Raw genomic sequence first — 24412 nt, forward strand, 5'->3', positions numbered from 1 at the left:
AAATGATCACATTTTATGATTCCTACAGATGGGTGTCTCTGCCAAAACTTTGCATACTTTTTAGTATTTTTTTAACGCCAATTGCGTTTACTTGCATTTGTGTGGATTTTGCTCCTACTCACTAAGACAGCTATGTTTGTGATGCTGGCGACACTAAATGGATCTAGTATCAGTGACTGTGCCCTGCAATGGACTGGCACCTGGCACGTGCCTGTTACTACAAGCATTGGCTCTTGTTCACTGTCAGCCTGAAATGCATTAAGTGGGTGTGTAAAAGAAGCAATCAGCATGCCAATGCAAAATCAGGCTGAATGAGCATTAAGAAGGCTGCCTGCTCTTTACTTTAATAATTTATGAAAAGCCAGTCTTGTTGTGCTCAAGTTCTGTTCTGCATTTTTGTCTCTTGCGCCTTATGATTTCAGATCTCTCCTTGAATTTCCCTCATTGTCATAGGCTCATTATTTTTTTATGATTAAAGAGTGGCAGTATCATGCTTTTTCTAATGAAATTATAGAATTTTCCATTTTCTGTACCTTTTTTGAATAATGCCTAACAGAGTGATCACTGTTATAAGGTATTATAAATGTATACTGTATATTTTACAGTCAGAGCACAGGTCACTAAACTGACATGTCAGAGTGCTCAAAATGATTTAGTAGCATGAAGCTAAATGTGTAGTGTTGAGGTTTTCAGTCTAGCATCTTTGCCACTTATGATGTGTGCCTATGCTGACGTAAGGAAGCAGCATGGAAGGAGTGAATGAATACGTTTCCAGAACTCCACGATGTGTATAGCTTGTTTTCATGACAGGGGACCCTAAATTACAGTACTCTCTGCCTGCAGATGTGGACACCACTAAGGATCCATGCCTGAAAGTGAAATGTAGTCGGCACAAGGTCTGCATTGCCCAGGGATACCAGAGAGCGATGTGCATCAACCGCAAGAAACTGGAGCACAGGTGAGCAGTTTAACCCTCTTTCTTCTACAGGAATCAGTAAAACCAGCATTTTCACTTAGGAAAATAACATTGGTGCTCTCCTGTAGGCCCACCATGAGCCAGAAATCAATTTTTAAAAAGCTCAAATGTATTCATGAAGGAAGAGATTCTTTCAGTAGTAGTAGTGGGCCTCATCGATTCTGTTGATTGACTGCCTCTTATGAAAATACTTACCAGATTGAGTTAATTTTGTTACACTAAAATGCTGCAAAGATAATCTGCAGTGTCTTAATGGAAAGATAATTTACTTGCCTGCATTCAAAAACCCACAGCTGCAAATGCTGTTTGTAGAAATAAAGGTTTTATTATTCAATAACAAACGTCACAGTAAAAAAAAAAAAAAAAAAAATCCCTGGGGAATGCTGCTAATTTACCAGCCGCTTTTTCCCAGCATGCTCTGGAAATCTAAACAGAGGAAAAGGAGACAGCAATTCCACTCCTAGCTTCATTAAAAGTGGTGGTTGAAACTCTTTTTCCCTTCTTTTCAATTAGCCTAGTTTTGTTTTCTGACAGCAGTTTTCTGTGATACCGTGAATATCTCCAGGTCAAGATGCATACATAGTACACCTGAACCATGAATCCAACACGGCTCACCTGACACTCTCTCCCACCTTGGATGAGTCTTATGCTGCTGTGTCAACATGGCATGAGCCTTTGGCACCTTGTTTGCAGATTTGTTTGTTTCTCTCCTAGTGCTTCACTGTGATTGGTTTGCTTGTTTCCGTTTAATTCGTAATCAAAGAGAAGCACAAATACCAATTACAATTGTTCCCTTTTTATTACTGCCTAGAATCAAACAGCCTGCATTGAAGCCACATGAGAACTGCAAATCCTGTCCAGTGTCTGCTTCTGCCCCTGTATGTGGTTCAGATGGTCATAACTACGCTTCTCAGGTATGTCAGTTGTACATTATGGGTAAAGAGGAGGGCACAGCAGCAAGTCACTGATAAAATAAAAATATAAAAATACATAAGTGTGAATCAAAAGGCAAAGGAAATTTGAAAATTTGAAAACAATGGACAGAAGCTGACACAATATAGCACCCTCGCAATGGCTCGTGGGTAATGTGAACACGCACAGAGCAGCACCCTGCCCTTAGTCTAGTTGAAGCCAAGGTCAAATGAACATGGGTGCTCCGCTGCAAGATTGCACCCTTGTTGAACAATGTGAGATTTCTTTGGGCAGAGGGAGTGAAACCTGCAGAAACAAACACAAATATTACCTTCTGTCATCATTATTATTGGTTTTCACTTGGGGTGAAACATCTTCTTTTTCTTTCAGCTGCTCCTGTTAGGGGTTGCCACAGCGGTTCATCTTCTTCCATATCTTTCTGTCCACTGCATCTTGCTCTGTCATACCCATCACCTGCATGTCCTCTCTCACCATATCCATAAACCCTCTCTTAGGCCTTCCTCTTTTCCTCTTGCCCAGCAGCCCTTATCTTTAGCATCTTTTTTGCCAATATACCCAGCATCTTTCCTATGCACATGTCCAAACCAACGTAATCTCGCCTCTCTGACTTTATCTCCAAACTGTCCAACCTGAGCTGAAACATATTTATATATAACATAAATGGGGTGAAACATGTTCTTTTAATATCTTCTGACATCACACCCAACCTTACCTTCGTTGGCCTTCTTTTGGGCCTCATCCTTTCCTATTCCACATTAGTGCAATTCTTCACCAAATCCTCCTCTGCCTTTCATTCCAAACTAGCTTAGTCTGTTTCTCCTCAGCTCAATACCTATTGCCTCCAGAATCAAATTTTTCTCTCAACTCAGCATTCATCTTTCTCTCACTTTGTGACACTCCACACATTCATTCTTATCTGTTCTTTCCAGCTTTTGCTACATGTTACACCTTTGCTGGCCATGTCTTGCTTTTATATAGCATACTGCTCCTCACACAGCCTTCATAACCTTTTCTGTTAAATGCAAGAAAGACTCCTTTACAAGTCAAAATAGGAACAGCTCCCAGATTTTATTCTATGCACTTCTCATCCTGACTATCTCTGCTGTACCTGCACCTTCATCTTCACTCAACATATCACCTACATAGCAGAACTTCCCTACTTTCTCCAACACAACTTCATTGCCATACTGTAAACTTACTATATAAGCATTCTGCTCCTCCTTACACACTCTCTACAAACAAAGGTCATGCTTGCCTCCTGAAGACTACACCTCATACCACTTCATCTTTTATGCAACCCTTTCAGAGCAGCCATGTAGATAACTGTTTCTTTTGACATTTTTTAGTGTTGTTATATCTCCAACTTGAACTAAAGTGCAACAAATGGCTTTGTTTACAAGTCCATATTCCATCCTCATATTTATAATTCTATTGCAGTATATTGAGGGTATTTGGTAGTTTTCTTTTTTATTCATCCATTGGTTCATACGTCCTTTATCTAATCCTTTTATCCAGTCCATGGTTTTGAGGAGCTGGTGCCTATCTATCAACTCTGGACAAGGCCCATATCCATAACAGGGTACAGTCATTCACACACATATTTTATCATACAGGGCCAATTTGGGGTCACCAGTCTCAAACATGTACCCCCTTTGGGATATGGTGGGGAAACTGGCGTAAAAAGAGGAACACAAACATCCATGAAGAGAATATGCCACCTCGACAAATTCAGTGCCTGGACCAGGATTTAAACCCAGGAATCTGGAAGTGTAAGGCAACAGAGCTAACCACTGCACCAGTACACATGCTGCCCTTCCTATTCATTATTCACAAAAAATGTAAAAAATAATGAATATTTTTCAGTAGTACATATTTCATAGAATATTTTAACTATTAAAATAAAATATAAAACTAAATTATAACAATTAAAGGCAGGCACAGTAGTTAGCTCTGCTGTTTTTACACCTCCATGGTCGTGAGTCTGATTCCTGTTAAGGTGAGTTTTCTCCAAGTGCTCTGGTTTGCTCCCACATTCCAAAGACGTTTGCTGGGTTAACTGGCAAAACTGGACTGGCCTTGTGTGTGTGTTTGTCTGTTCAGGGTATTCATTTTGGAACTTTCTGAGGTTGCACAAACTTATAGCTGCACTGAGAAGCCTAGAAATAAATTTGAACCACAATTGTAATAAACCTACACAGACATACACTCATTATACCATGGCAGTTGTAAAAGCTAATTTAACATGTAAGCTTTTCCTATATTGCTTGATGGAAATTTATTGTTAATGCTTTACAAAGGTAACTGCTTATATGTAGCTATAACTACTGTAATCAGTCCAAACATTTGAAAATCCTTTCTAGTTCTCTTTCTAGGTATCTAACCTTATAGGAGATGGTTTACTATTACTAGCTTTACATCAGATAAATGGTGCACTGTGATAATACATTGAAAGACACAACTGTGTGTGCAAGAGTCTGTACAGCACCATCTACTGGAATGCCATGAAAATGCATTTAGGGGTTGGTGCTTAGGGGTTAGTGCCAGAAACATCTGTAACATAGGAAAAATCACAAGTGGCTGACCTAGAAGACTTAATATTTGGGTAATAGATTGGGGGATCCTCACTGCGACTATCCGCACCCAGAATAATGCCAATAGACAAACATATTCAAACAACAGACCAAAGTAAGCAAATAGGCATGATCAAAGTTAAGACAAAAAATAAATGAAGAGTAGTATATAACAGAGTTCTGCATTGAAAGCTTCTTCTGCTACCCAAAGGTTTGGGGGAGACCTGCCAGCATTCTGAGTCACCCATGACCCTTCTTTCTCCTTTATGCAGGGGTGAAAGCATCCTTGGCATAAGATGGAGGTGAAGAGGAACTATTATTATTCAGTAAAGTTGAGTTTTATTTTTACACTAGACAACACTCAGACCTCTGGACCTCAAAGAAGGATGGTTCAAGCATTTCTTATGAAACACAGCACCCCAGGTCACTCTCCTGACGGTGCTGCCACCTTTTTCATGCCCTAATGGTGGGTATAACTCTCTTTTGCACTCAGAGTGTATGACTTGCATTTGCAGTGCAAACAATTACCGGTAGTTGACCTGTCCAATTTGCACAGATGTCATCAGAGTTCTTTTCCTGTCAGCCATTCCACGTTTTCATGCCACTGTTCTTTCTTGTCAGCCATGTTGCGTGGCCACACCCCTCTTGCCATGAGAACGACCTGAGAGCCAATTACCTCCTTACCTCATTGGTTGTGTTAATTGTGTCACGTCTTAAGTTCTCATTTAAGACAAAGATCAAAATACAAGGCCTAGTGGGTCATGAGTTTTCACCTGATAACCCTTAGCATTATAAATACATACATTTGCTTGATCTTTTTTCTTCTTAAAAGCTGCTGTAGTTTAAATAGGAAGGACTCGAAGTCCAATCACGTGGCGGAGGAAGCCCGGGCCTCTAATTCCTTGGTTTTGTATGACTTTCTTTTGCACTCAAAGTATCTGACTTACGTTTGCAATGAAAACAATCAGTCAGCCTGACATCTGTCAGCAGATGTCACCACAATTCTTTTCCTATCAGCAATGGTGCATGACCGCACTGCTATTCTTTTCTTGTCAGCTATGGTCCATGGCCATGCTGTTTGCCATAAGAATGACCCAAAGGCCAATTACCCCTTCACCTATAAGTCATGGGTCGTGTTATGTCTATCACATCATAAGCTCTCATTTAAGACCAAGATCAGAGCGAAACACCCAGTGGTTCGTGAGATTTTCTGTGACAGATTGGTAAATATTAACATTTTAAATATATAAATTTACTTCATCTTTTTTATTCTTAAAAGCTGCTGTATTATAAATACCTCCAGCGTCTCATGAGAATCTACAGCCTGCCTTGAATTGCCTTTTTTAATGTATAAATGTTTAAGTTACACAATCCATACACAATGCCAGCTTATCTTAAATGCACTTTACAGTACAGTACAGTAAGCAGAAACTAGAATGTGTTCTCTAAATGTATTATATTTTGTTTCATTGTTTCTGCCTTTTGTGATTTTTAATGTCTCCGTTTGCATTATTTTCAGTGTAAACTGGAACAGCAGTCTTGCTTAAGTGGAAAGCAGTTGACGGTGGCCTGCACAGGGCAATGCCCCTGTATAACAGAGCCTACAATGTCCCTGGATGATAGCGAGAAGCACGGTTAGTGAAACCCTCCTTAGTGAATGTAAATGTAGTTGTGTAATGAAATGCTCAGGGGCTTAGAAGATGAAAACAACACTATCACGTGTGTTCATTTGATTCTATGACACCTCTAACATCAGTGCTCTTAAAAAAGGAAACTAGGGAGGACTGTTTCTAGGTTTAATCTAAATTCATCACAGTAAGGCAGTGTAACTCAATTTAATGAATTATTTACTTGGAAAGATGCCTCAAGATGTGCAGCATTTTGTACCATCGAAGTTAAGAATTTATTTAGATCTCTCAGGCTTGCTTTGATTAATTTAATTTAATGGACAATTTACTTAGATAAGCCAATGCCAATTAGTGGTTTAGGATTAAGGTTTCAAATTTTAAATATAAACATTGTTTTTTTTAAAGAATTATCACATTAACGTTGTTCTGTTTTTTTCCTTGTGTTCTGATATCATTTATGAAATGACAAGGCTGTATTTCCAAATCTCCATTAAGATTCCTAGTGTGACGTTTAGTAATCAACTAAGCTTTTTCTAAAATTGCAAATAAATATGCAACATGATGTATCTATTGGTTGTAAGTAAGCGGAAGTAAAAAGAAGCAGAACATTTCTGACTTGAATGTTCTAAATTTTTTGTGTATCTGTTCTACAATATATTATCATGAAGACATTTTCAGATACAAGTACCTTAGCCTTTTTCCTTACAATTGTAAGTAAACTGAGACTAAAATGTCAGGTAGTCCCAACAGCCCTGAGTTCTCGCCGTATTGTATATTACCTCTGTTTTTCCTGGCAAGACTTCTAGCTGCAACGTACTGAGGAGAGCTGACAATTATCTCCAGCATATAGCATGTCCCTTTTCTACTCATTAGTCTCTTTCTAGTGGTCTCTATCTGGTACACCTGTCTGTGGGAGGCATACTGGGTAATCCTCTCTAGATGCCTAAACTACCTCTCGCTTATGTCATCTCAGAGCTTTTACGTTTACATTTTTTTTCTTAGCAGATGCTTTTATTCAAAGTGGTTACATAAGAGGTCAACACAGTCAAGTAAACATCAGTCTGGGAAGCTGTTTAGGAACAGGACAAGCTTACAATTTGATCATCACTTGTGAAGGACTCAGAACAAAGTATAAGCTAGTTACAATTCCTAGCAGCTAATATCAATTAGACAAAAATTCACCAAACAAGAGCCTCTTAAACACATTGAAGGAGTCAGAAGTTCGAATGGCAGTGGACAGTTCATTCCACCAGCTAGGAGTTACATGTGAAAAGAGTCTGGATTGAGATTTGATGCCATGTAGAGGTGAGATCAATAGGCACCATCAGTAGCAGAGTTGAGTGGCCTGGAAGAGTAACAACTGTTGTATTCCAAAGTGACAAGTTTCTCAAGCTCTTATGGAGAGATAGCTCCTTAACTCTCTTTAACTTTTTTGTTTTCTTGTGGCCCAATCTTGATCTTCTTATTGTCTTTGAGACTCAATCAATTGTGAAATGCCCTGACGATCATCAGAATGTCCCCCTTACAGAATCACTTATCAATCCTCAGAGCTGGGGTTGGGATGAGGATAATTGTCGGAGCAATGTCAGTTGTGCTTGATCAACCTGTGGTGCCCCACTTCGTAAACCGTCCACAACACATTCCCATTTAATATAACATGTAACTTGCAACCCACAACCCAAATAGTTTAAGAAAAACCTGCCTCAGAAAACTGTTCATTTTAGCCACTAGTACTCACAACCTCATTCTTTAAATCACTAGACAGAGATCATTAGGTGAGATTAAGTATGTACTCTGTTCATGAATTGATAAATCAGTCCAAGGTCTTGTCTCCTGCTTCATCACCTCCAGTGCTATTGCCACTGTTACCAATATGCTGGTGAATCCCAACTACCCTAATCTGTAATCAAGTGCTTTGACTCATCTGTTTGGGGCAGCTTCTGCTCCTCACCTTCAAGCATTAAGCCAGTGATTTCTGGCAAAGAAGCACGGCCTTGGATTTAGAGGTGCTGATTCTCTTCAAGAACTGTTTATATCCCACTTAGAGGAAGATAAAGTTGAAAAGAAAAAAATGCCAAATGCTATAATGTGTCCTTGAAGTCCCTAGCCTTGCTGATTTTCAAGCCTTGGTTGAATCTCTATATTCTGTCTATGCAAATGAAAAACAGGAGGGAGCACAGGTGAAACTTTGGTGGAGTCCTCAACTTATTATTAATGAGGCTGACACAACCAGGACTGAATGGTGCGCAGTTGCAAGCCCTGAGTCCCATACCTCCAAAGCGCAGTCAAATGACAGTGCAACTCAGACAGTACTGCCTGAATGGGAATAGCAAGGGTGTAAAAATAAACTTAATCTAGAAGATAACGGACCCTTACTGGCTTGTTGATGTCCTGCATTTTTAAATACATAATCAGTTATATTATAAAACTGAGGAGTAAAAATTATTTTTCTCCTTAATTTGGTGGAATGTTATTGTACGAGTATATTCAGCATTATCACACAGTTGTATACACCTTTATAAATAGTAAAAGTTTTTCTTTAAATTTACTTAAAAATTATTCTAATTTTAAATAATTTTTTCCAAATTTTTATAGTTTGGTTTTATACTGTGTATACTTTAGAAGAAAAAACAAAAAATCATTTGGTTCATTGACATTCAGATTTGTTTCTCATTACTGGGCCTCATGGCCCACTGTGGCTTTCGATAAAGTAAAGGAAGATTGGAAGGAAAAGGCCTTGACTGGCGAGGGGGTGCAGGACCGAGCTATTTTGGAGAGGGTTTACCAAGCACATCAACCACACAGAAGTGGGAAAAGAGGAAGAGGAAGAAGAAGAAGAGTGCTGAACAATACAAAATACTATAATACAACCAGTAACTTACGATCATGACAGTGTGGAACACCTTAACCACCAGCAGAATGAGCAGATTTATACCTCCAGTGGATTTTGTTTAACTGTCTCAGATGTACAGTATACTGTACTGTTTTGATCTGAACAGCATAGTTAATGAAACTTTACTGTTCTGGGAGACTTAAATCATCAGAATGTTTATTGTTTGTTGATAGTCCTTAAGATTACAATTGATCTAAAAAGGGATGTCAAGTTTTGTTTAATTAATTCACTTGTAACCTTGAAAGTTACTCAACAAGTTTCATTCTGAAAGTATATCATAGTGTCTTTATATAATAGCAAAGAAGTATATAGTGGATGTCGCATAGTAGTAACTTTTTTATTCTTTAAAGACAGTTCCATTCTTTGATTGCATCATCAGGCAATCTGTGGTGTCGTGCAATGGTATATAAATGTTGTGAAGTTTTGTTTCTTACTCATACATATGTGTGTAAGCCAATAGTAGCACGCAGCTCTCAGACTGATGTCGCTATATATTCCATTAATGGGTCTACTGTTTCATACATGAGGAAACTAATAGCAATGTAAAGGTCTTAGCTAAGTAAATTATTATCCTAATTGATAGAGATCACAAGTAACAAAAAAGATTTTTGTAATACAGTAAATGGGAAGAAACGAATATGGGAACATGCAGCTAGAAGTGCTTTTCAGGCCCCCTGGACCCCCCGCAAATTCCTGCATACAGGAACACATCTGTTGACCTTTTAAATTCTTCCTTATGAACTGCAGGTGACACACAGCGTGTGCTTACTTTAATTGCAATGCCCTGCATTTATTTCCCTACATGTCTTGCAAAAGTGTTGTCAAGCCATGATACAGAGACAGAATGAGGTCCTTAAGCTCGTCTTTTACCATAACATCATTTTGTTTGATTTTGGCAAGTGACTCGTTCTGTAAAAGAGCCTGGTGTTTAAAAGTCGAGTCTGGCTCCTGTATGATTTACCTCTAGAAGCCTACTAGCCAATTTGTAGTTAAACTAAGGTGAAGATTTACTTTGTAACTTACATGAAAATCCCTTCTAGCACTACCACCTGGCAAGATATACAGTGGGGAAATGATGTATGAAGCAACTCAGAAGATAAAAATAAACATACAATTGGCTAGTATAGGCAAATACAATGTATGTAACAAATAGGTCAATTATTCATTTGGGTTAGCCATTCAGAATTCGTATGGCCTTCTGATTCTTTTTATGCCCATCACTAGTTAATACAGTAAAATAGATAAAAGGTTCACATATTAAACATACTAAAATGACAGATTTGGCATCAGGCATTTCATTTTTGAATTTCTAGATTTAACTCAAAAGCATGTAAGTATTTGCCTGGGATAAATTAAATCAACCCATCGAAAGGTCTACTGTGAATTTGTTTTTGCAAAGACTGTTCTGATCTGTCAAGCTTATGCTAAATATGAAAGTAGTTCAAGGATGCTTGGTACAAGAGAGTTGAAAATTGTCTCTTGCTCATATGTCAAAGAAGAGTCTCTCTGGGAGACAAAGCAGTAGTCAAGTTTTCCTTATCAGAGATAAGACCATTGTTCTTCTTGTTTGTTTCAGAGAGCTGCACAGGCCAGGATCTAGCAGACCTGGGTGATCGCCTCAGAGACTGGTTCCAGCTGCTACATGAAAACAGCAAACACAACAACTCTGGAAAACCTGGCGTGAGCACAACAACAGGTGAGGGGGCATCACCCAAGGGTGTGGTGCAGGGCACCATGGGGTGCACACTGTAGCTGCCTGCAGATGAATGTACATGGCTGACTGTTCTCTTTAAAGGGGGGTTTAGGATCATTATCTCATGGATTTAGTCATCTTTACGTTTCACACGATTGTCTCCAGTTTTTAAGTATTGATAGTTGTTCTATTAACTGGAGAGTTGACATAGTGGCTAGATCTGCTGCTTAACACTTTCAGAGATGTGTGGTGAAATCACTGCTCAGGAACTACAGTGTACAGTTCTCTCCACGTTTTCCATAGACATTTCACTTTCCTACCAATTGCCAAATATGGAAACGTTTGATTCACTATTCTCAGATGTGAGCAAGAGTTATGTGTGCACCTTGCAGTGGACTGGCACCTGGCTCAGGTTTGGTTGTTGCTTTACGCCCAGTTCTGTGGAGACAGACAATTATAATTGAAAAAGTATAATTAGTAAATAGATAAAAAGAGGAAAACTTTTGCATGCACACAAAAAGTCTTAGTACCTTAACCATTAATAGCCATTACCCATACATTACCCAGCTTTGGTGGTTGCTGAGGCAAAAACTCGGGCGTGGGAGGAGTTTGAGGAGGCCATGGAGAACGACTTTCGGACAGCGTCGAGGAGATTTTGGTCCACCGTCCGGCGTCTCAGGAAGGGGAAGCAGTGCAGTGTCAACACTGTATATGGTGGGGATGGTGCGCTGCTGACCTCGACTCGGGACGTTGTGGGTCGGTGGGGGGAGTACTTCGAAGACCTCCTCAATCCCACTAACATGCCTTCCAATGAGGAAGCAGAGCCTGGGGACTCGGAGGTGGGCTCTCCCATCTCTGGGACTGAGGTCACCGAGGTGGTCAAAAAACTCCTTGGTGGCAGGGCCCCGGGGGTGGATGAGATACGGCCGGAGTTCCTCAAGGCTCTGGATGTTGTAGGACTGTCTTGGTTGACACGTCTCTTTAAGAAGGGGGACCGGAAGGTGTGTTCCAACTACAGAGGGATCACACTCCTCAGCCTCCCTGGAAAAGTCTATTCGGGGGTTCTGGAGAGGAGGGTCCATCGGATAGTCGAACCTCGGATTCAGGAGGAACAGTGTGGTTTTCGTCCTGGTCGCGGAACAGTGGACCAGCTCTACACCCTTAGCAGAGACATGGAGGGTGCATGGGAGTTTGCCCAACCAGTCTACATATGTTTTGTGGACTTGGAAAAGGCGTTCGACCGTGTCCCTCAGGGAATCCTGTGGGGGGTGCTCCGGGAGTATGGGGTACCGGACCCCCTGATAAGGGCTGTTCGGTCCCTGTACAACCGGTGTCAGAGCGTGGTCCGCATTGCCGGCAGTAAGTCGAACCCGTTTCCAGTGAGAGTTGGACTCTGCCAGGGCTGCCCTTTGTCACCGATTCTGTTCATAAGGTTTATGGACAGAATTTCTAGGTGCAGCCAGGGTGTTGAGGAGGTCTGGTTTGGTGGACTCAGGATTGGGTCACTGCTTTTTGCAGATGATGTTGTCCTGTTTGCTTCATCAGGCCATGATCTTCAGCTCTCTCTGGATCGGTTCGCAGCTGAGTGTAAAGTGGCTGGGATGGGAATCAGCACCTCCAAATCCGAGACCATGGTCTTCAGCCGAAAAAGGGTGGAGTGCCCTCTCAGGGTTGGGAGCGAGATCCTGCCCCAAGTGGAGGAGTTCAAGTATCTCGGGGTCTTGTTCACGAGTGAGGGGAAGAATGGAGCGTGAGATCGACAGGCGGATCGGTGCGGCGTCCGCAGTGATGCGGGCTCTGCATCAGTCTGTTGTGGTGAATAAGGAGCTGAGCCGTAAGGCAAAGCCCTCAATTTACCAGTCGATCTATGTTCCTACCCTCACCTATGGTCATGAGCTATGGGTAGTGACCAAAAGAACGAGATCGCGAATACAAGCGGCTGAAATGAGTTTCCTCTGCAGGGTGTCTGGGCTCTCCCTTAAAGATAGGGTGAGAAACTCGTCATCCAGGAGGAGCTCAGAGTAGAGCAGCTGCTCCTCCACATCGAGAGGAGTCAGATGAGGTGGCTCGGGCATCTGATCAGGATGCCTCCTGGACGCCTCCCTGGTGAGGTGTTCCGGGCACGTCCAACCGGGAGGAGGCCCCGGGGAAGACCCAGGACATGCTGGTTGGACTATGTCTCCCGGCTGGCCTGGGAACGCCTCGGCATTCTCCCAGAAGAGCTAGAAGAAGTGGCCGGGGAGAGGGAAGTCTGGGCATCTCTGCTCAAGCTGCTGCCCCCGTGACCCGACCTCGGATAAGCAGAAGTGGATGGATGGATGGATGGATGGATGGATGGATGGATGGATGGATGGATGGATGGATGGATGGACCTTACCCATCAATGAACACCATCAACGATGGTCTATGGATTAGCTATAATTAGGAACCCTTAATAATAAATGAGATGGCACAGTGGAATGGTTGGTAGCGTTACACTCTCACCGCTCCAGAGTCCTGTGTTCAAATCTTGAGCACTTTCCCTGTGCTCGATGTTGGCACCTTCTCTCCATTTGTGTGTGTGGGTGGGGTGTTTGTGTTTCTGTAACGGTGCTTCAGTTTCCTTTCACATCCCAAAGATATGCAGGTTAAATTATTCTGTCATGAATGAATGTGGTTGTGCACGTCAATGAGACTGTGCCCAGTGATAGACACACACCACATTCATTATTTCCAAACATCGTGTAATCAAATCTGATATTTTCACTTTCTACATACTGTAAACATATTTTTTCAGCATAATCACATTTTCATTTTCTGTTTAGCACTAGACAAGAGTCTTGTTGCCAGTTGCAAGGATTCTATTGGCTGGATGTTCTCCAAACTGGACACCAACAACGATTTATATCTGGACCAGTCCGAGCTGACAGCAATCAATCTAGACAAGTATGAAATCTGCATACGGCCTTTTTTCAACTCCTGTGATGCATACAAAGATGGACAAGTTTCAACTGCTGAGTGGTGCTTCTGCTTTTGGAGAGAAAGTAAGTATGCCACAGAATCATAATTGTGACCTCAATGTCATTTTTTTTTTTTTTGGTAACAATGTCAAAAGCTCAAATCGTGTTGTTTTGAAACCACCACACAGCTTATAGAAATGTAAGACTAAGCAAAGACGGAAAGATGATGATACTGATTTTCAGTCTGATTACAAAATGAATAAATAAATAAAAGCAATGACAATCACACAATGAAACACCAAAACACCATCTCGCCAAGAATGGAATTAGCATGAACCGGTGACAGCAGAGACATGCAGTATGTCAGTTCGGCCGTACAATAAGCAAAGTGCGCACATGTGTAGGCTTGTTCCTTTAATGATTTAAGCAACCTAGACACTATAAAGTTTTATTTATTTATTTATTTATTTATGTGTGTGTGTGTGTGTTCAATAGTTTATTAATTTTCGTCATCTTATATAATACACTACCGTGGCTGTCCATTTGTCTGTTCAGGATTTTAAACCACCTGTAGCTCACAAACCGTTTGACTTATTGATGTGAGATTTGGTACACATATACTACGTGACCTCTACTGTCCTCTTTCAGGGTGATGATTGACCTCCAAGGTCAAAGGTCAACCCAGGATGGTCAAGATCAAAAATCAAATAATTATCTGTAGCCTGAAATTTGGTACACATATACTACGCGGAAACTCTGCACTACAGGTATATATTAAAAGTGAAGAATTTTGGAATTATTACTATTTTTATTTTATTTTATTATAGAATCAACTCTTGGCAGCAGGGCAACCGTGCAGCTGATGCGTACGGGCACGGAGTATGGTCAAGTCAAGTGTATTTACAAAAAAGTAATGACACCCATTTCTAGCAGGATGCAAACAGAATTTCAGTTTATATTTTGCCCATTCCAGGCTGACAGCAACTAGCAGCGAAAAGCTAGAAGTCGAAACCTGCTTCTGCCAATGATGTGGTGATGCTTTTCACTTTCTGTGACTATTCTACTGTGCTTTTTCTAATCATGTCTGCTTTATGTCATACTTTTAGTCTGGCATATGTTTGATTGCTTTGGATTCTTACAAAGTTGTGGGAGTTCACTTATCTGACATTTCAATGCCTATTTAAAAATCTGCTTGAGTAAACATTTTCAGTTGAAAAGAAATTTGCAAAGAAAAAAAAAAAGGTTCCAGTCACACTTTGTGTGAACTTCGTATACTTTTGGGTTTTCTCAGTGTAATTGTTTGTGTATCTTGCAGTTTAAGTAAACTGGCAAGTATAAATTGGCCTAATTTAGTGTGCCAATAATTCTCAGCTGTTCCATTCAGGTTTGATTTCATTTTTGTGCCAAAACTTGAAAGGCATCCTTTTATTATATTCTATTCTATTTTATTATATTATATTATTTTACAGTGGTGCAGTGATAGCACTGCTGCTTCACAGTAAAGAGACTGGGGTTCAAGTCCCAAGTGCTCCCTGTGTAGCGGCTGCATGTTATCTCTCCATCTATGTAGGTTTCTTTTGGGTGCTCTGGTTTCCTCCCACAGTCCAGTGACATTCAGGTCAGGTGGACTGGTGACGCTACCTTGGCCTCTGATGTGTGCTTGTATGTGTGTGAAGGTTCCTGCCTTGAACCTGATGCTAGAGCCACTGTTTCCCTGTGACCCTACTGGGGTTAAGAGGGTTTGGAAGATGGATGGATGGATTATAATATTTGTATCCTTCCAAACTGCAAACCGATTTATTCCATTATTGAGGCATGCAGGGCAAGAGTATATCATGGTAACATTAGGTACAATAGTAGGAACCATCCCTATTGAGTACATCAGTCCATCAAAGCACACACATGCTTATTCCAGCAGAATGTAATACAAGATCTTGCACATGTCACACAAATTGCAGATGCCAGTGAAACCGGGCCCAGGTGATGTGCAGTGCAAAAGCTAAACTCTGTACCTCTGTGCCATCCTTGTTATATTATTCATTCATTCACTTTGTCCATTATAGGGGCCATGAACAGTTGAGCTTATACTGGTTGTGTCAAAGAATAAAAAAACAACCTTAAGCAACTGTAGAGTAACAGTGTGTCACTTGGCATACTTACTAATACTGGAGCAATTCATTGTCTCCTTTGGGTAGAAACATGGGTGGGTCATTGAAGCTTCACACAGAATAGACTGCAACTGGGAATCAAAATGGGGTGTAATCATTGTCAGATGTCAATGCTAACGTGTTGAACATACACCAATATAGTACCTACACTACAGTACATTATCCATCCATCCATTTCCAATACAGAGTTGTCAACTATATTAAAGTATATGTAAGTGAAAAATAAAATGGTGTTGTCTATCATATACTGTCTCACCCAATAAGTGTGGCCATGCACTGCTTTCTAGTATACTACTACCACCAGAAAAATATAGAAAAGAAATAATCTCCACCATCAAATTAAATAATAAAGGGACTGCAAGATTATGAAAGTATCTGTTCTTTAGAAAATCTTAGTGTTTCCACCAGTAATCACCGATTCCTCAGTGAGGCATGTCATTCTGTGTGGGAAATCACAATGAAAATGGTTAACTATAGCCAGCTATAATCATGGTACAATTTTGTTAAGTAGTCAAGCGCTCTGGTGCAGCGCCTGCGTAAAGACCCCAGATGCCTGGAAATGGCCTGCCTCCCAGTTCACGCTTTAATCAGGCTCATCAGCACCTGTGGCACAGCCTCATTAGTTGCCAGGTAACCAGCTGGCTTTTAAAGTCTCTGCGGGAAGCCAAAAGCTTTGCCTTTTGCTCAGAATGTACGTGAATGCGTGCGTGAATGTGGTTGTGTGTACACGCATGCATACCCACGCACGCACGCACACATACACGCAAGCACGCACATATGCACACACACACACGCACATCTACTTACGTACATACACACACGCACATGTTTATGTGTATATCATTTCACAGTGGAAATGGATTAGTTGTGGTCTCTTTATAGGAGTATGGATATATGTTTTTTCTAATGTGATTAGAATTATCCAGAAGACACATTAATTGTAAATGTTATTTTAGACAAAATTGACATAATTTGGCTCATGCCTTTCAATTCTGCATTATGTGATGCCTGTATTTTTAGTACAGTAGTGAATAATTCATGACATCTTGGGAAATAAAATGTAAATGTGCAGCACAGCAGGCTAAAACAGTCAAAAGTGCAACATGGCAGAGACTCACTTATTAGAAGAATCAACATAATGTGCAGGTGTACTCATTCATAATACAGTATACTTTAATGAAAGGACGAAGCCTCTTCCTTGTTCCTGTTACCGTCACATTGCAGTTATTTACATTGTACCTTTTGGTGGCCATGGATAATCATGATAGTTTGACAAGCTAGATATATGTGGGTGCTACTTTCCGTTGATTGTTTCTTCAAAGGTGGAGGGCCTCGGCTACATCATATTATAGCATAACATCCATCCATTTTGCAAACCTGCTTATCTTGAGCAAGACACTCCAATCTCAAATCCACTTTATCAAATTTAGGGTCACAGTGGACCAGAGCCTTTTGTGGGAGGAAGGTAAGGATATGCCCTGGATGTGGCAGCAGCCCAGTGCAGGGACACATCCATCAGTTCATCTTCTTTTCATATACTGTACATTTATTCACAGTGTGCGCTAGCACAAAGTGTATGAAAAAGGAAATGAAAGCTTCACAGTATAGTATAGTTACTGCACTTCTGAATTTCTGTGAGCAAAGTATGAGTCAATGTAGGGAATAATGTTTAACACACCTGTAAAATTTTATTCAGCTTTACTTTTATACTGTGTAATGAAAGGACACTTAGACATTAAGGATTTTTGGGGCACCTAGAAGGCTAACCCCATATAACCCAAACCCCCATAGCCCACCACCCACCCCCCACCTTAGACCATACCAGTTGGGTCGTGCATTCCAAACCACAAGGTTGTGAACCCAGGATATAGCATTGTCGTTTTCGTGGATAGTGCCTCAACAATGAATGGCTTGGAACCAAAATTGTTGCAAATCCAAGAAGCACCTGGTCACGTTAGGATTCAACTCCTTATGAAACACCATCCACTATAGGGGTGCATGGTCCATCACCAGAGTGAATTCACATCCTAGGAGGTAGTAATGTAACTGGTTAATAGCTCCAAGGTCTTCTGAGTTCCCAGATGGGCACCTAGGAGCTAGTTCACAAACCTACTGTGCAAAGGCTCGTGAGACTAACAACAATGACCTTACCTCGTCCTCATGCTTTGCTACATGATATAACAGATCATTATTAAGCCCCGGTGAGATCATTATCCCCAGTGGCATGGGATAGGTTTGCATTGGCCATCAGTTAGTATGACTGCATTTTTGGCAAACTTAAGAGATGCATCATTCCACTGTTCCTTTTTGAATGAAGTCAGACTTTGCCTAAATTGAAAATTTAAAGTAACATGCTGATCCGGAGCAACCTCAATAGGCGTAGCAATGTCCCAAGACGCCTCGCCGTCAATCTTTGTAGAGACATCAGTACAAGATGGCGTTACGTCATTCATGTCATACTAAGTTGCTATGCGAACACGTACCATTTCCGACTGCTGACACGGTGTGGGGAAAGTTTGAGACAGTGATTTTCTGTCTATAATAAGACCCAGAACTTTACCTGGAGTGGTTCATGTCACTCCGCTTTTTATGTTTGACCAGTCTCACCCCAGTATCATAGGATAGGGCGGTTTGCACATGACAGCCACCCTAAGTTTATGGGTTATCCCTTGGTTTGTAATGATACAGTTGGCGGACCTATACCATCGAGTTTCCCCATGAATACAGGTCAGACTGGTCACTCTTGGTGCTCACTGTCGCAGAATTACGTAATGGCAAGCAACAATGGAAATGTTACTGCCAGAATCTGTAAGTGCTGTAAACCGTATGCTCATTCACTACAACCACCTCAGTGAACGGAAGTAATAGAGGGTTGCCCATTAGACAGTGCCTCTCTCCTTGCCCCCAACTGCAATTCAATGGCTCACTGAAACTGGGACAATGGTGCGATGTTGTGAACCTCCTCCCTGCACTTGGTGCTGCGAGTAGGTTTGGGTTGGCTGGTGATCAGCAGGCTGTTTTGAATCCTTGGTTTGTGAACCTGTGTGGTGTCGCCCAAGGACTGCTATTATGTCCTCCATAGATTTTATCTCAAGCCTACAGATTGGCTGGGCAAAAAACCTGGGGAGGGCAGTCATGACATAGTCACATGCGACCATCTCTACAATCTCCTTCAGAGAGTACTTTTCTGGTTTTAACCAGTGCCTGACTCTGCCTCATAAATCAAAGACTTGGTAGTGCACTGGCCACTCAGGGTCAAACTGACATTCTCTACATGACCTCGCCTCTGGTCCGTGCCGATACCATATCTTAGCAACACCTCGGCCTTGAGTTGGTTGTACTCATCTGCAGCTTGCCCATCGAGGTCATAATAAGCCAGACCCTGGAGAAATGGCACCAGTATGTGTGGCCACTTTGCATTTTCCCAGTGATGATGGGTAGTAGTATGTCTCAATATCGTCATCATATTGTAAAGGTAATAATAACTGGGATGGACCTGATAATCTTATTCTTGTTGAAGTGTGGCATGGGATCTCATACATAACCTCCACCTCAGCATATACCGTGTCCAATCTTCCCTTACCTGGACCTCTAAAGTCCAGATTTTTGCTGTCATGGCACGTACTTGCTCCTGTTGCTCCATCTGTCAGCAATGTTCACAGAATCCTGCCAACTATGCCACTGTAACAAAAGGACAATAATCTTTGGGGCACCTAGAAAGCTAACCCTGTATATTTAAAGAAAATGCAGGTAAAGCATTTTAAAAAGAAAAGAAACATTGTAACGATACAAGTCTCCAAAGCAGACTAGCTAACATGGCATTGCTTCTGGTAAAAAATGATCTTGGTAGGAAGAGGTGGGTCTCGGCAGGTGGAAACCGGAAGTGACATCAGAGGTGTCATGGTTATCAGTCTTCCAGTCTGCAGAGAGAGGAAGAGAAGAGGCATTAGTCAAAAGCACCATCTGGCTTTCCAGGGGAAGATTACAATTATTCAAGCCCTTTAACTGTCCCTTATGTGCACGCAGGTGGCAACTGTTTTTTTTGTTGTGAACTTTGTAACCTTTTCTGACCATCTTAACCAATATCTGGTATTGTTTAACAATAATGTATTCAAAAAGACATAATAAAAGCTGTATAAGCAATCAGCAAAGCGCAATGTATTTCCAGATTTCACAACACTGCCTTTCTGCAGGCTATGAAATACATGAACTTAATGATTAAAAATCTTTTTGTTTTAATTTATTTTTTTGAGAATTGCTGTGAGTATGATGATTACTTGGTATCAGTATGTTGTATGTTTACTGATTTAGTTTGCATGAGCTTGCCTAAATATGGTACAGGATATTAATAATTATAAAGAACAATAACACAAACAGTAAAGAACAACTCAGTCAAAGACAAATCCTTTCTTTTTTTTGTCCTGTTTTACAGTAATAGTATTACACATTTTGAAAATTCATGGAGGAGTACTGTAGTGCAGTGCTGTTGTGTGTGTTACCAGACATTAACTCCTGTGAAGAATGATGTGACAGGATGTGAGGCTGTGGTCAATATTACTGATACCATTTTATTTTAGATATATCATTTTACAATATCTACTGAAAAAAATTAGGCATTGAAATAGCTTTGGTCTATATACACTCTTTGATAAAAAAGCACAGAACTAGATAATAATAATTGAAAAAGGAAATTGTATAATAATAGAAAAGCTGCTATCAGACAGCTGAATGATCCAAATCAGTCCAAATAGAAGAACTAGATTCTCACTGTAGTGAAATTAGGCTGACTTGCGATAGATTTTCAATACTTTCTCATAGCATAAATTAACCAATGAATGATGGCATTAATTATTTTAAAAAGGTCACTTTCACTCCCTGTTCCTTTTTGACAATGACAAAGACAAGACAATTGTCCGAGACCATCAGAAAAAAATATTATCAGGAAACAACAATGCAAAATGGTAAAAGGCCATCTCCAAAGACCTTGGTATTCCTCTTTACACAGTTTGCAAAGTTTTTATTAAAAAGTCTGCTGCTCATGGTAGTGTCAAACACCTCCCAGCTCCTGTGGGGAACAGGAAAATTAATCAACGAAGTTTCAAAGGTTGGTGCAGACTGATAAATAGATACCAAATAAAAATTCCAGAGAGCTTAAAGCTGATCTGGAGTGTTAGTTGAAAAGCATACCATACACTACACACTAAACCGAGAAGAAATTTATACGTGAAGATCAAGGCGGACCCTACTCTCGAAAGACAAGCATAAAAAGGAACGGCCATGCCCAAACCTACCTAGAGAAACCAAAAATCTTTTGGGAAAATACTCTGTGGACTTTTGAAACCAAAATAGAGCTCATTGGCAACGCAGATCAGCAATTTGTTTATAGTCAATGAAACTAAGTTTTTAAAGAAAAAAACACCCTGCCTACAATTAAATATGACGACGCTCCATATTGTTGAGGGGCTGCTTTGCTGCATCTGGCAACTGGAGTCCTTGCATGTATTGAGGGAATTATGAAATCAGAGGAATATCAGGGCATTTTAGAGCTGCTACTCAGTATCAGAAAACTGTCGGTCAAAAATCATTGGTCCTAGAGCAAGATCCAAAACACTTAGTCAAAAGCACAAACCAGTGGTGAAAAGAAAAAGCAAAATAGAATCCAATCGAAAACCTTTGCAAAGTGCTGAAATCTGCTAAAGTAAAAGGAATTTTGTACAAACTACAACTGAAAAGTAAGTAAACAGAAAAGTGACAGAAGCTTACAGATGGCTGCAAGAAACTTTTGGAGGTTGTCATCATTGCCAAAAGTAAGTATTCGGAAAGTGTACTTTTAATACTGTCCATGTCATATTTAATTTTCTTCTGTAAAAAAGTAAGTGCAGGTTAAATGAGATAGCGTTTTGTTGTGTAACATTGGAAATCCAAATAAAATATTATGATGTGCAAGACATTTTCAGTTATTTCTGAAGATATTTTATGCGATATACCTAAAATGCAGTAAGGTTCACCATAACAATTACAGTACCCTGACACTGATTAAGCAAAAAAAAAAACCTCTTCCTATCAGATATTTTTTTCATTGTGTCATCAGATAACAAAATTCGTCATCTTAGCAATGGACAGATTTATTTAATTTTATTGATACTTTTCTGCTATTGGTGCTCAAATATTTTCTGCCAGAAACTGAATTCTGTATCTACATGTTCTTCTGTGTTTCAGAACCTCCCTGCCTAGCTGAATTGGAAAAAATCCAGGTGCAAGAGGTTGCAAAAAAGAAACCTGGTAAGTTAACACTCTTCAGTGTTTGACAGTCACAGAGCTTTCCATTCAAATGACAATATTTCTGAAGTATAAGTAACTTCTAAAATATAGTTTGTCTTGTAAACTGAATGCCAGGTGTGTAACTGGCACAATAGTAGCAGGTATGAGGGGCATGGCCAGGTAAGGATCGGTTTTAAAAGAACAAATTAAATCAGCTGTAAAACCTCCATTTATGTCAGGGTAGGCAGAACGCCAAGAAGTGGCACTAAGTCCCCCTGAATCAATGTGCTCTGAGTAACCATTTAAGGGACAGGTCACCACTGTATGTGTTGAGCTACATGTTTTCATTCTTGGTCAATGGCAGCACTGTCCTGCTGTGTAGCATACCTGAATCCCATAATTTGTTTGTCTCCTTATTTAGAAGGTGGGCCTTTCCCATTTCCCATTCCACCAGGACCTCATTCTCTTAGTTAAAACATTGGACATCTAAAGCTTTGGGTTGTCTGACATACTGATAGAGGGAGAGAGGTGACAGGTGAGAGGGAATGCTGAGGTGGTGGTGAGGAAGCCACTCCACTGTATCAACCATCCAACAACTTGTAAAGACAACTTTTGATATTTAGTTTTCTTTAGTTGTTTATTTCTCCCTAATGTCTCTTACATTTTATAATAAATGCAACACTTATGATATATCTTGGAGTTCTTGGCATTGTTCAGGATGTGGAGAGACACCAGGGACTGCTCTTCTATGACACTCTACAAATCTCTATTATGCCGCCACCAGCATGTCTCTGCAGTGTGCCACTGAAGTCCATAATAAAATACAAATCTCTCTCTCTTTGTCTTTTTTCATAATGCGTTTCTCTCCTGGCACAGTAGTTGTCGTTGAATACCTAAGGAGTAGAATTTACATTTGGGGGTGATGTTGAGGTACATATTAGCTCATGATCCATCCATCCATTATCCAACCCGCTATATCCTAACTACAGGGTCACGGGGGTCTGCTGGAGCCAATCCCCAGCCAACACAGGGTGCAAGGCAGGAAACAAACTCTGGGCAGGGCACCATCCCACCACAGGGCACACACACACACACACCTGCACACACTAGGGACAATTTAGAATTGCCAATGCACCTAACCTGCATGTCTTTGGACTGTGGGAGGAAACCCACGCAGACCCGGGGAGAACATGAAAACTCCACACAGGGAAGACCCGGGAAGCGAACCCAGGTCTCCTAACTGCGAGGCAGCAGCGCTACACACTGCGCCATTAGCACATGATGATTTATTAAATTAACTTTTGAGCACACTTTTCCTTAACAGCAGGAAGCATTCAGCCACATGCAGTTCACAATAGCATTACGCTACAAAAATGATGGTTACTGGTACAAAATGTCAAGACCTCCATTATTTTTGTGAAGAATAAAATGCACCTAAGAACTGGTCTTTAAAAACAAAAACGGCAAGCTACTTTCAAGATGGCCTTCTCAATAAGGGTAAATAAAATGTCGGCAAAGTATCAGCTTCCTATGCAGATGTTTGTTTTGGGCAGTGGCAGTAACTGTTTAGGTTCTTGTGTCCTGGTAGGTTTATTCTGTTAAATTATTCACATGATTACCCAGGAAGCGTGAGTGTGCCCCCTGTGATTAGAACTTTAGAACAATCTAGACGAGAACAGGTCATTCACCCCAACAAAGTTCACCAGTCCTATCCACTTAATTCTTCCAAAATAAGATCAAGTCTAGTTTTGAAAGTCTCTAAAGTCCTACTGTCTACCACACTACTTGGTAGCTTATTCCATGTGTCTGTAGTCCTCTGTGCAAAGAAAAACTTCCTAATGTTTGTGTAAAATAGACCATTAACAAGTTTCCAACTGTCCCCCCGTGTTCTTGATGAACTCATTGTAAAATAACAGTCTTGATCCACTGTACTAATGCCCTTCATAATTTTAAGCACTTCAATCATGTCACCTCTTAATCTTCTTTTGCTTAAACTGTAAAGGCTCAGCTCTTTTAATCTTTCCTTATAATTCAACCCCTGTAGCCCTGGAAGCAGCCTAGTCGCTCTTCTCTGGACCTTTTCTAGCGCTGCTATGTCCTTTATGTATCCTGGAAACCAAAACTGCACACAGTACTCCAGATGAGGCCTCACCAGATCATTATAAAGCTTGAACATAACCTCCTTGGACTTGTACTCTGCACTCTATATAACCTAACATTCTGTTAGCCTTTATTAATCGCTTCTGAACACTGTCTGGAAGTTGATAGTGTCAAGTGTATTTTTGATTTTTAGACCTCCCAATGTGTATTCAAACCTTAGATTTTTACTTTCTACATGTAATACTTTACAT

The 24412-nt window shown here is 40.6% G+C and overlaps 1 protein-coding gene across 1 annotated transcript in view; it reads left to right on the forward strand.

The window, feature by feature from the left end:
• Nucleotides 1–24412, forward strand: part of spock2 (SPARC (osteonectin), cwcv and kazal like domains proteoglycan 2) — a 288070-nt gene that overhangs the window by 241571 nt on the left and 22087 nt on the right. Inside the window, exons 3-8 of the mRNA XM_051922933.1 lie at nt 844–958; nt 1788–1890; nt 5999–6113; nt 10577–10696; nt 13498–13716; nt 22020–22082. Coding sequence (XP_051778893.1) covers nt 844–958; nt 1788–1890; nt 5999–6113; nt 10577–10696; nt 13498–13716; nt 22020–22082 — 735 coding nt within the window. The remainder of the gene's footprint in view (nt 1–843; nt 959–1787; nt 1891–5998; nt 6114–10576; nt 10697–13497; nt 13717–22019; nt 22083–24412) is intronic.

Source organism: Erpetoichthys calabaricus, chromosome 2, assembly GCF_900747795.2.
Source record: "Erpetoichthys calabaricus chromosome 2, fErpCal1.3, whole genome shotgun sequence".
NCBI classification, from domain to species: Eukaryota; Metazoa; Chordata; class Cladistia; order Polypteriformes; family Polypteridae; genus Erpetoichthys; species Erpetoichthys calabaricus.